Source organism: Urtica dioica, chromosome 9 (genome assembly GCF_054948205.1).
Source record: "Urtica dioica subsp. dioica isolate 48M chromosome 9, U.dioica_male_clone48M_v1_H2, whole genome shotgun sequence".
NCBI classification, from domain to species: domain Eukaryota; kingdom Viridiplantae; phylum Streptophyta; class Magnoliopsida; order Rosales; family Urticaceae; genus Urtica; species Urtica dioica.
Window position 1 is genome coordinate 17119106 of NC_142764.1, and position 13843 is coordinate 17132948.

Consider the following 13843-nt stretch of genomic DNA (forward strand, 5'->3'; position numbering starts at 1 on the left):
GGCTTCGGCGAACTAGAACCTGTGAGAAACTACCACCAAGACAAGAATATTTCTGGGAAAGAAGGAGCTCGGGAATAGTGGGGAAATAAGGAATGCGAATTCTCACTGTCTGTTTTCAATACTGCTGAATGAGAACTTAAAACCTCTTTATATAGGGCCAAGGCTGTGAGGTTTGAAACTTCAAAACCGTCCAGCCATAAAGGCATTAACGCATGTTAATACACTCAGTAAATATACCGTTTCAAACCATGCAGAGCGTCCAACGTTTTCAGCATTAATGACATTATAACACAGCCATAATGCACACTTAAAGCTCAAAAACCGTCCGGTCGAGCTCGTCCAGTCGAGCTTGTCCGACCTAGAATGACTTCGTTATTACACCATTTCGTCTGGTCGAGCTCTTCCAGTTCGCCTGGTTGAGCTCACCCCCCCCCCCCCCCCCCCAGTCGAGCTCGTCCAGTTCGCCTGGTCAAGCTCGTCCAGTACGCCTGGTCGAGCTCGCCTGCGAGCTCGTCCAGTTCGCTTGGTCGAGCTCGCCCAAGTTGAGCTCGTCCAGTCGAACTGGAATAACGTTGTCACCAAGTACGTTGGCCTCGCACTGTCGAGCTGGTTCAGTTCGACCTCGCTAGTCGAGCTCGCCCGCTCGAGCTGAAATGACTTCGTCACTTCGTCCAGCTCGACCTATCTAGTCGAGCTGAATGACTTTGGCATTTCGTCCAGCTCGTCCTATCAGTCGAGCTGAATGACTTCGTCACTTCGTCCAGCTCGTCCTATCTAGTCGAGCTAAATGACTTCGTCATTTCGTCCAGCTCGTCCTAACTAATCGAGCTAAATGACTTCGTCATTTCGTCCAGCTCGTCCTATATAGCCGAGCTAAATGACTTCGTCCAGCTCGCCCCAGCTCGTCAATTTCTCATTCAACTTAGGTCCGATTTTGGCAACAAAATCAGCCATCCACATGTTAATAAATAAAATTTATTAACTTTATTCCAACAATTCCAACAAAACTCTCACTATATATGCCATGCATACTCAGTGCAACCTTCCTCCACCAATCTCCACATTAAATACAAAAAGAAATCATCATCACTCTAAATTTTTGTCATTCCTTTCATTGGTCCGTTTCTACGTAACAAAGCAGAGATGGGAATTTCAAAGACGGTTGTCTGGTGTCTCGTTGCCATGCTCGCGTGCTCGCTGTTGGTGGACCCTGCAACGGGAAAGACAATCGGGTATGGAACGATAGGCAAGGGTGGTCAGAATTGCAAAGGTAGAAATTGCCTTCCGCCACCAACCAACAACTACCAGAGAGGGTGCCTAAGGGCACACAATTGTCGATCTCCACCTGGTCAAAAGCCCGAAGCCCAGAATCAACCCAACGATCAGCAATAGATGGCCCCGAGACAATCTATCTTTACTATCTAATCACAACACTTTTTGAGGCATCACAACAAGAGATGTGGAAGAGAATTTTTTTTACCGAAAAAATATGTATTTGTAATATTTTTCTATTTGCTAAAAACTTAATAAAAATAAGTATTAATGACTGGTTTATAAATATTAAATTCTTTTTTATGTCCTGGTTAATTTGGCAGTTTTAGTTTAAAGGGAACATGTAAGTGTGTCTTCTAAAGAGAACCCTCATAATGTAAAAATAAAAATAAAAATTGAACTTCTAAAAGAACTTAAAATATATTAAACATATGTGCATATTCCGGTGCTAAACTGGTAAAGAAATGTGACATTCCGTGAAATGAAACATATCTTAGATAAAACGTCTGTACACATGTGAATTGGGTTTAAAATTATGGAAGTATATTGAGATCTTGTGATTATGGGAAAGTGCCTATATCTATATAGATAGGCGGATTATGATATTAAGCTTAAAATTAGTGCCTCATCGCGTAGGGATGATTTTTTGAAACAATTGATAGTGTTTGGAAAAAAGCACTACATTCACTACAAATGTTGGATTATACAACTCACTTTCTACAACGCTTAACATAAGCGTTGTAGAAACTAGGGATTCTACAACGTTTAACATAAGCGTTGTAGAAACTTAGTGTTTCTACAACGCTTATGACTAAGCGTTGTAGAAACTTAGTGTTTCTACAACGCTTATGACTAAGCGTTGTAGAATCCAGGTGTTTCTACAACGCTTTTGGATAAGCGTTGTAGAATCTAGGTGATTCTACAACGCTTTTGTAAAGCGTTGTAGAAGAACTTAAATTTCAGATTTCCCACAACGTTAACACTATCCGTTGTAGAACCCTCGCCGCGGCACCATGTGATTTTCGCCGCGGCGAAAACTTTCTACAACGCAAGTTCAAAGCGTTGTAGAAGGATGGACCTCGCCGCGGCACGATTTAAACCTCGCCGCGGCGAAGCATTCTACAACGCTTTTTATAAGCGTTGTAGAATACAGTCACCGCGGCGATGGTCATCTCTCGCCGCGGCGAGATTATGTCGCCGCGGCTGGAAATATACTCCGCCGCGGCGAGACGGATACCGTGGCCTAGCAGTTTTTTATGAAACTTCCTCGCCGCGGCGATGAAGGACTCCCGCCGCGGCGAGAGGATCCTACAACGGTTTGAATATCCGTTGTAGGATCCTCTCGCCGCGGCGAAGACATATTCTCGCCGCGGCGAGGTGTTTAAGTTTTCACTATATAAACCCATTTTCAGTTTTTTTTCTCATTCTCCTCAAAATACAAACGCGAGACAAACTATTTCGGCCGAGTCTGTCTTCATTTTCTCTTCCAAATTCCCTCGCCACGTCCTCGCCGCCCCAATTTCTCGCCGTCGCCTTGTCCTCGCCGCCATTCTCGCTCGCCACATCCTCGCCGCCATTCTCGCTCACCACGTCCTTGCCGCCCAACTCTCTCGCGCCTCTCTCTCTCTCACCGCCTCTCACTCTCTTTTTAAAGGTATGATTTTCTAAGTTTGTAAGGTGGTTATTTATTTAATTTCGTGTTGTTGATATGGATTTCGTGTTTTTGAATATGGATTTCATGTTATTTCCCCGAGTTGCATGTTGTGGTTATTGATTTAACAAAATTAGGGTTACTGATTTAAGGTGGTTATTGATTTAACAAAATTAGGGTTTTTTATTTTATTATGAATGAATTTGAGTTAGAATTTGTGTTAGAATGAATTTGTGTTAGAATGAATTTGAGTTAGAATTTGTGTTAGAATGAATTAGAGTTAGAATTTGTGTTAGAATGAATTTGAGTTAGAATTTGTGTTAGAATGGAATTGTTTATGAATTTGATATTGTTATGTTTAAATGAAGTTGGAATTGATATGGAATTTGTGATTGTTGTGACATTGTTAGTATTTAAAATGGTTATGTTGATTGTAGATGTCGAGATTGAATTTTTTATGATTATGCTTTGTGAAGGTGAAAAATGGTTCGAACAAAAAATCCGGCGGGCGCCACGGCTCCGAGCACTTCGAAAGGTCCTAGTAAAAGTAAAAGTAAGCGAGCTCGTCAATCGTCCCCTGAAGCAGATTATAACACAAGTATCTTCACCAGCAAGGCCGCGGAGGATCGTTACGACAAAATCTCGTCGCGCAGTGTGATCCCTGAGCGGGGATTCAATGTGAGCTCTAACACCGATATAGGAGTGTCAATCCGCAACAGTATTCTTGGTCATGACTGGGTGAAGTATTGTGCCGTTCCCGAGTTCGAGGCGAACTTAAACTTCGTGTACGAATTCTACGCAAACTTACCAGCTCACAATGGAGATGTTGTGACGGTCCGAGGTAGACCGGTCGATGTGAGCGTCGAAGCGATCAACGATTTGCTTGGAACCCCAGATGTGCCTTTCGAGAATGAAGGCTATCGGGAATGGTTGAGAACTTGCAGCCACGAGGAGATGGCGAGGTTGCTGTGCATTCCAGGAGAGGATTGGGTCCTTGAAAAAAGGAAAAGGGTACTCAAGCGTGACCAACTCACCAGGATTGCTAAAGCTTGGATTTACTTTGTTTGCGCTCGCCTCTATCCGATCAAGCACTTCACCACTCTTGACGAGGATCGTATCCAGGTGTTGTTCTGCATCATAAAACGTCATTCTATCAACGTCGGTCGATTCATCTACAATTGGATGAAGAGTCTAGACTATACTAATGAACGACACGGTTTGCCATATCCGTCGATCATTACCGGCCTTTGTACAAATGCGGGGGTAGGACGCTCGAAAAGGGATACGATCAAGGGTCCTATGGGGCCTATTACGAATAACATCATCGATCGCTACAAGATTAGGGAGGAACCACAAGAGGAGGAAGCAGAGGAAGAGGAGGAGGAAGGGGAAGAGGGACCACCAGTCAACGAGCCTCGATTGTTCTTACCAGCACCTCCGGTAGTCGACCCCGCCACCATCGACTACATAGCTCAATGCTCCAACTATCTCGTCGGCGGGTTCCAACACACGCAACAGTACATGCACCAACAAGCGGAGTATGTCGCCTCTCACATCAACCAACTGAACGATCTCTACTCTCGGTGGGACATCAACCAAGAGAACCAGGTGTTATTTCCTCCATATCCTCAATACTCCGATTATCCGTACCCACCACCACAGTGGCCACCGCATATGGCACCTCCTCAATATCCGGCGCACTCACCACCACCACCACCACCGAATGACGACTAAACCAACAACACCAACTTTAAATTTTAAATTTAAGACTCGTTTGGTTTGTTTAAGCTTCATTTTAAATTTAAATTAAGACTCGCATGGTTTGTTTATGTTTAAGACTCGTGTTTTAGTTAATGTGTGTTTGAGACTTGATTAATATTTAAAAATTGTGAAATCTGAATGTGTGATGGTTTTTTATTTGAATGATAATTTTTCTGTTGAAAACCAGGTTTAAAATGGGAAAGAAAGTAAAAATGTGTAGGCTGAGGTGATTCTATTCTAATCTCGCCGCGGCGACTTAGAAATTTCGCCGCGGCGTATAACGTTCGCCGCGGCGTGTTTTCTACCTCGCCACGGCGAGAAATTCTACAACGCTTTCCAAAGCGTTGTAGAAAGTCTTCGTCGCGGCGAAACGTACACATCGCCGCGGCGAGAAACATACCGAGAGCATGCATATTTGAGAACATATCCTCGCCGCGGCGAGTTGATATTCCCGCCGTGGCGTAATGACCTCGCCGCGGCATGGAATATACGTTACCGCGGCGAGGTTTCTACAACGCTTGTTTAAGCGTTGTAGAAGGGTCCTCGCCGCGGCAGGATTTGTATTTCGCCGCGGCGAGAGTTTGATTTTTTTATACCGAGAGTCTGTGTTTTTTAAGAACTTGTCTCGCCGCGGCGAGTTGATATTCCCGCCGCGGCGTAATGACCTCGCCGCGGCATGGAATATACGTTGCCGCGGCGAGGTTTCTACAACGCTTGTTTAAGCGTTGTAGAAGGTCCCTCGCCGCGGCAGGATTTGTATTTCGCCGCGGCGAGATTATCCTGCCACAGCGAGAGTTGTACTCAGCCGCGGCGATGTTGGAGAAATGTAAATGACATTGTATAGAGAAATTTTGAATGAAAAATAACGTTGTGCACAGGAGAATAACATAAAATCCAAAATGAAAATACATTATCTAAATGTTCAATATCAAACAAAAATAGGATCTATATCCTTACGAAGTAGATGTGAAACATCGTCATCATTAAAATCATCCACCTCTTAATCAATTGGCGGTAATCCTGATGTGAACGGAGGAATGCTAGACATGTCTTCGTCTTCTTCTTCGTTACCGTTTCTCGCTTTCATATGAACCACTAACGATAACTCAGGATTTGCTGGATCCGAAACATAAAACACTTGACTTGCTTGCGAAGCCAAAATAAATTAATCATTCTCGTAGCCAATCCGTCTAAAGTCGACAATTGTAACTCCTTCATTATCAACTTTAACGTGATTATTGTCTGCCCATTTGCACTTGAATAATGCGACTCGCAACCCGCAATAATCAAGTTCCCAAATATCTTCAATGTATCCGTAATACTTCATAAAAGCATGTTTTGGATTCTTATCTTTTGCCGCGGCGAGATGTTTGAAAATATTTAAAAATTACACAATGGATTCTAACCGTTGTAGAAGCTTCTACAACGCTTAAGAATCCGTTGTAGAAGCTTAGTTTCTACAACGGATAATTAAGCGTTGTAGAAAGCTATTGGATTCTACAACGGATTTTTAAGCGTTGTAGAAGCTTCTACAACGCAGGATTCTACAACGCTTAAGAAGCGTTGTAGAATCATTCTACAACTGTTTTTAAGCGTTGTAGAATCCTATTTTTGTAGTAGTGATTCATTACCATATTTTATCAAGGTAAGAAAGTTGTAACATGCAATGAACAAAAAAAACAAAAAAAATTGGGCTGCATCTGAGTATAATTATCAATATTGACTATATCATTACATTATTTAATATTATTTAAGAATATTAGTATTTCATTCCCATTAGAAATCGATATATGACATATAAATTTCGTTCATATGATTGGATTTAAATTTAAAGTGAGACTTCTATCATTTTTAAACAAAAAATGAATCAGATAAAAAAAACATTATTCGATAAGAACACATGTATAGATACTTAAACTAGAATAAGGACGGACACTCGAAAAGTTGTTAAGACTCGTGTGATAATCTCCTTAATACAATAATGTTTTTCATTGTTGTTCTTGAAAACGACGAATAAATGCTTACCATGATACAATGGCAAACGTGATAAACACTTCACCAACTCTACTCTTCAGAGAACCAAAACAATACCAGTACTACCGGACTACAACAAAGACAAAGAGTATATATATATTTTGTGGAGAGAGCTTTCGAAGTCTTACTTCGTATCGAGTAGAATGGAATCCCCTTCGTTTCCTTTTAATAGAAAACCTATTTAACGTTTACAAAAACGTTCGTAACTTCGATGGCCTATTAATGCTCGGTTTCAAACGTTTTTCCGGACGTTCAACATAAGCTCATGGTTAACGCACTGTTACACATTCAAATTATTTTAGATTTCAGCTCGGTAACAAAACCGAATCGAAAGCGTATATATAATACAAAGATGAAGTAAATATACAACGGGAAAATAGCGAATTCTTGACGGTTATGGATTCCTAATGCTAGATGGTACTTAGTTCAAATCTTTACTTAATGCTTGTATGAATGTCATGAACTCATGCTTGGTTTATGTTCAACTCTAATGGTTGAGAAAAATAAGGTTGTTGTGCTTTTGTTTTGGGTTACTAGAATACATTCCTAGGCTAGAGATAGCTAGACTATTTTAGACTCGTGTGAGTACTCTTGTTGTGAATGCTTGCCGTGCTTTTTAGGAGTTGAGATTGAGAGATAAAACTCCGACATTGGGTTTAGATTTCTAGATGCTCGAGAGAGATTTAGTGATACGATTAACGTGAGTACGAGTAGTAATATATGAACAACAATAATCGTGCGTAATTTCCGTGAATCTGAACCGTAGATCGAATTCGTGAAACCATAGTCCTCTGTCTTCCTAATCGTAAAACCATTCTTTAGTTTTGTTATTTTATTTACTTGTTAGATAATTTTGTGACAAACTTTCTATTATTATTTTTGGGCTCTCATTCAAACTTGTGAATCTTGAATCTTCAATTTAGCTAGTCCTCGTGGGATCGACTCGCACTTGCGATTTATTACTATTGCGACCACATGCACTTGCGTGTGTGCGACATTTACGCAACAGTCGCCGTGGTCATGTCTGCCCCTTTTACTATCGCCTGTATGGGAGGAATCTTCATCAGCATCAATCCTCTCAAAGGCAACCTTGACATAACCTTCCACCACAACAGGTGTGGAGAGCAATGATAACCTCTCACCCTGCCAACATTGCTTATACCTCACTTCGTGCCTCTACCGGAGATGACTAGTATTTTGATAGTGGGTGCTCTCGACACATGAAATGAGCTAAGAGTTTTCTATCCAACATAAAACCCTACTCAAATTGCCATGTTACTTTTGGTGATGGAGTCAAGGCCAAGATTATCGGTAAATGTCAGCTTAACTATCCTGGATTATCTTGTTTAACAGAAGTTTTGTTGGTTGAAGGTCTTACTACAAATCTCATAAGTATTAGTCAACTTTGTGATCTGAACCTGTCTGTTAACTTTACTCGTGATGAGTGTGTTGTGACTAACAAGGAACAGGATGAGCTGATGAAAGAAATCAGATCTCAAGACAACTGCTACATATAGTCTCCAAGCAAAGAATCACTTGTCACAACGTGTCTCATCTCACAAGTTGATGAAGCTAAGTTATGGCACCAAAAAATTGGTCATCTAAACCTCAGAAGCATGAACAAGATTGTTTCTGAAAAGGCCATTGTTGGACTCCCTGACATTAAGATTGTTGAAGGAAAAAATCTGTGGCGATTGTCAGATAAGAAAACAGGTCCAGAAGTCTCATAAGATGGTGCAACATCTTACCACCTCTTGTGTTCTAGAGCTCCTACACATGGACTTGATGGGTCCTATGCAGATTGAAAGTCTCGGTGGAAAGTGATATGTGTTTGTCTGTGTCGATGACTTCTCCAGATACACTTGGGTTGATTAAATCAACTCATGAAAATCTGACACTTTTACTATTTTTGAAGCCTTGTGCAAGCAAGCGCAAAGAGAGAAAGGTGAAAGTATTGGTAAAGTGGTTAGAATTAGAAGTGATCATGGGAGAGAATTTGAGAACAATAGTTTTGCTAACTTTTGTATTGCAGGGGGCATTGTTCATGAATTCTCTGCTCCTATAACTCCATAACAGAATGAGATTGTAGAAAGAAATAACCGTACTCTTCAGGAAATGGCGAGGGTAATGATGCTTGCCAAAGACATTTCTATACACTTTTGAGCTGAAGCTCTCAATACCGCTTGCCATATTCACAACCGAGTTACCATTCGGCCAGGTACTAATGTAACTCATTATGAGATATGGAGGGGGAGAAAGCCAAATGTTAAATATTTCCATGTCTTTGGCTCGGTGTGCTATATTCTGGCTGATCGTGATCCCCATCGTAAGTTTGATCCAAAGAGCGACGAAGGTATCTTTCTTGATTACTCTAGAAACAGTCATGCTTATCATGTCTATAATAAGCGTACTAAATCCATGATGGAATCCATAATGTTGTTGTTAATAATTCCTTCGATGTTTCTGTGAGTATTGATGATGAGGATGAAAATACACCTAGTAGCTCTGTCAGGACAGATGTTGCTAATAAGTAAACCGACATTGTGTCTGAAGATGATTCTCCTTTTGATAAGTCGTGCCCTGACAAGGAAACTGAAGCTTTGGGCTATTATATTCCTTTGATGCTACTTCTACTCTTGTGGGATACTGTGATACTGACTGGGCAGGAAGTGCAGTTGATAGATGTCATTGGTGATGTTGAAGATGCGATACGTACTCGGACGAAGAATCCAGTCAACTATAGAGAAATGATCAAGAATCCAGTCAACTATAGAGAAATGATCAAACATAAGTATGCCAAGAACATTGTGAAGAAGTTTGGCCTTGCAAAGTCTTCTCACAAACGCACTCCCGTTGCCACTCATGTTAAAAGTACTAAAGATGATCTTGGTGAATCTGTTGATCAAAGCATGTACAGAAGTATTATTGAAAGTCTTTTATATCTCACTACCAGTCGTCCAGATTTTGCTTACTCTGTTGGTGTGTGTGCTCCATATCAAGCCAATCCTAAAGTTAGCCATCCCTCTCAGGCTAAGCACACTATAATGTACATCTCTGGAACTGCTGACTTTGGGCTATTATATTCCTTTGATGCTACTTCTACTCTTGTGGGATACTGTGATACTGACTGGGTAGGAAGTGCAGTTGATAGAAAAAAAAACATTTGAGGTGGTTGTTTTTATCTTGGAAACAACTTAATTTCATGGTTCAACAAAAAGCATAATTGTATTTCCTTATCTGCTACAGAGTCTGAATATATTGCAACAGGAGCAGCAATACACAACTCTTGTGGATGAAACAAATGCTTGCTGAGTATGGTGTTACTCAAGATGTCATGACATTATTCTGCGACAACATCAGTGCTATCAATATCTCTAAAAATCCTGTTCAACACAGCAAGACTAAGCACATAGAGATCAGACACCACTTTATTCGAGACCTTTTGGAAAACAAGAAGATTAGGCTCAAGTATATTCAGACTGAAAATCAACTGGCTGACATCTTTACTAAGGTTTTGGATGCTAATCGTTTTGAGGATCTTCGGTCCTTACTTGGGCTTTGTGTTATTGATCAATAGTAATTACTGAGTCTAGGCCAATATTGTTTTTTGATGGCCTTTGATTCTGTTAGGCTGTTTTGTGTGGATGGTTATTATTGGAATTTCTTCTCTTTTTATTCATTGGTCCATTTATCTGGTTGGCTCATTCGACGCGTGTACAGGGCTCTTATACCATTTTGGTTCATAGTTTGGGCTTCGTACTTGTTCTGGCCCAGTTGCTTTCCTTTGGTTGTTCGGGAAAACTCTGTCGTTCATTGCCCTAATGTCATTTTGTATATACGACCCTATTATTTGGGCTTGAGTAATCTCTTAGCCCAGTTTATCTCAGGACGTCATTTTGTACTTCTCTGATTCTCAACGCATGCAATTGACGATTTTCTGGCTAGTGTAACCACTCTTTGCTTCGTGTTATTTTGTGGAGGTTATCTTACAATTTTTTTCAGAATGGGTGGAACAAGAAGCGGAAAGAGAACATCTTCCATGGAGAAGAAGAACGTTGTCGCGAAGGAAGCCACAGAGTTTCAGATCACCCGACGTGGTGTTCGTGTTGAGGAAATGTCCTCTAGGAAAAGTGCCGATGGTCAGTCCGGAGGTGCTCGACCTGAGAAGACTCCCATACAAGAGAAAATATTCTTGGCAAGAAGAAGGGTGTGATGATTCTTCCAAGGAATGTTGTCTTCTCAATCCAGGATATCATCTATCTCTTCCAGTGAATCGTCTGCTGAAGAGAGTGATGAAGTCACCGTCTCTGATCACAACGACGAAGATGTTCCCTCCAAAGAACATGATTCAGTTTCTCTAATTGAAGCCCATCATGTGTGGATTCAAGATATTTCTGATTCTGTCTCTACTCCCCGTCGTGATTGAGAAAGAAAAGGAAGTTAGGAATGTTGATGTGATTGATGAGAACCCAGAACCTAGTACTATGAATGAAGATATTGTAGAGAGGGATTTTGACAACTTGGGATCTCTACTTGTTTCCTCTGATCCCCCACATGCTGATGCTATTAGTGGAATTCTTGGTCTATCTCATACTGTTGTTGCTGACAATCCAGTTGGTGAGAAGGATGTTGCACAAGATGTCTCTGCATCTGTCATGCCTATCAGTGAGCCTGTTAGGGAAACTAAGGAAGTGAGTGTGCCTCCTAGTGATATAGTTATGGAGATAGCATAAGAAGTTGTTGTTGCTGGTACTGCTGATAAGGTTGTCTCTAAAGACTGAGAGACCTTCTGAAAAGACCTCTGGAAAGAGGAAAGATGCTGGTGATGATGAAGTTTTGGCATCCTTTATGCCAAAAGGAAAGAAGAAGAAGAAGAAGAAGAAGAAGAAGAAGAAGAAGAAGAAGAAGAAGAAGAAGAAGAAGAAGAAGAAGAAGACTGTAAATGACAAGGGTCCTGTTAAAGAGAATGAGTCTGTGAATACCAAAACTCCTAAGAAGAAAAAAAAAAGCCTGTGAAGAAGGGTTTGAGCAAGAAGAAGCTGAGACAGATGAATGTTGACGAAGAAGTTGCTGACATCCTGGACGACATTGAGGAAGAAGAAGAGGTAGCTCGTCCTGAGAGCTTGTCCTTGACTAATAGAAGATCTGTTGAAGGCCAAAAGCTTCCTAAGGGTGTTCATCCTGCCCATCTGGACAACGTCTCCTTCCACGAAGAAGATCGTGTGAGGAAGTGGAGATATGTGTTTCATAGGATTGTGTTTCCTGAGAAAGAGCTTTCAAAAGAGGCTCTGAAGATTGATGTGATTATGGAGCTACTGAACAATGCACAGTTGCTCAAGACTGTCACAGGAATTGGTCATTACTATCACAAGTTGGTGAAGGAGTTTGTTGTGAACCTGTCTACCTCTATTGATCAACCGCATTGTCTAGAGTTCAGAAAGGTTTATATGCGTGGGCACTGCTTTGATGTCTCTCCCTCAGTGATCAACAACTTCCTGGGTCGTGGGAAGATTATTAATGTTGATCGTCTACCTTCCATGGATGATGTGGCCAAAGAGATCTCAAATGACGAGAAGAAGACTTGGCCAAAGAAAGCTTCCCTACCTTCTTCTGATCTCTCTGCCAAATACTTCGTACTATATAGGATTGGTGTTGCAAATTGGGCCCCTTCCTCTCACGGCTCTAGCATCAAGACTGATTTGGCCTGTCTCATTTATCAGATAGAAGGACGTCCTGCGCATTGATGATGTTGTTGGAAAGCCTCCGAGTGAACTGACTTTCAGTCACAAGCTGGTTGAAGGGAAACATGCTAATGATCTTGTCAGGCCTTCTGTCGCGACATCTGTCGTCACTGGTGAAACTTTGAAGGATGGTCTTCTTTCCGAGATTGTGCAAAGTGACATTCTCAAGGCTCTTATTCAGGAAGTCTCTGCTCTCAAGGAGATCATTGAGATTTCTACCAGCCGGAAAGCTGTTTGTGAGGGTCTTATTAAGGTGATTAACCATCTTCCTTGTACTGATGGTGCTTCTACCTCACAGCCGGCACATACTGCTCAGCCTGCTCCAAAAGATGAAGAGAATGAAGATGAAGATGAGGACGAGGAAGAAGATGTGACTGATAGTGGTGAAGAGGAAGATGAAGATGATGATGATGAATGTTCTGTCGGGACTCCTACTTTCTAGAGCCTCTCTTTATTTGGTCTGTACTATCTAAATATTTGGTAATCTTTAGTTGTTTATGCTCTGGTTGATACACTCATTTGCTTCTCTTTGTGATCACCTATGCTCTCCTCTTCGGTGTCACTACTACAAATTGTGGATTTTACAATATTTAATAATTGTTGTGAAATGATTCTACAACACTTCTTTACCATTATGTAATACAGTGTTGTGGTGATTATCTGTCGTTTTTCTTCAGTTCTCGTGTGCTTTGCATTTTCATATATTTGCCTTCCCTTATTTTGGTTTATCCTTGCCTTTGGTATGTTTTTTAGGCAATCAGGGGGAGAGGTAGTATGTCATGTCATTTATTTTTACTGAGACTTTATCTGACTAAGAACTGCTCTGTAAGTGCTTACCTAAAAATAGCCAAAGGGGGAGTTTGTTGTTAAGTTATGTGTTGGCTTATTTTTTTACTGCAGATTGTTAAGGAAAGATGTCAGACAACATGCTTCAGGATTTGTAGAGACATCTTTCTCTCTGTGCGCAGACTGTAATTTCGGCAAGTTTCCTGTTTTGCTAGATCTTATCGCTGAAGACTTTCCTTGATGATCTTCACGCATTTATGGGTAAGGAAACCCTAGATTGACTTCCATACTTGTATGATTGCTATAAAAGCCGAGTGCTACCCCCTTAGCAGTTCTTGACGCTTTATCAAAATACTTAAGGTTCTTAATTACACGTGCACGACTGGCGGACTAGGAGACTATTTATTTTGATAAGAGCGGTGTAATTCTCCAAACACTATTCCAGAAGTCCGAGTGTCTGTGAGATTGGGTTTTGTGATTGCGTGATTGAAGTTTTTACATGCGTTGGCATTAAACCTGACCAAGCATCGGAGCGTGCTTGAAGAGTGGAATTGAGAAGAGTTTCAAATTCAAGGGGAGTCCCTGTTTTGGTAATCAC

General features: G+C 41.1%; 1 protein-coding gene across 1 annotated transcript; it reads left to right on the forward strand.

The window, feature by feature from the left end:
* Positions 1–11766: 11766 nt before the first annotated feature.
* Positions 11767–12901, forward strand: LOC149385367 (uncharacterized). Its single transcript, XM_089626315.1, has 2 exons — positions 11767–12351; positions 12443–12901. Exons 1-2 carry the CDS (start codon positions 11767–11769, stop codon positions 12899–12901), a joined length of 1044 nt encoding a protein of 347 aa, XP_089482441.1.
* The last annotated feature ends 942 nt before the right edge of the window (positions 12902–13843 follow it).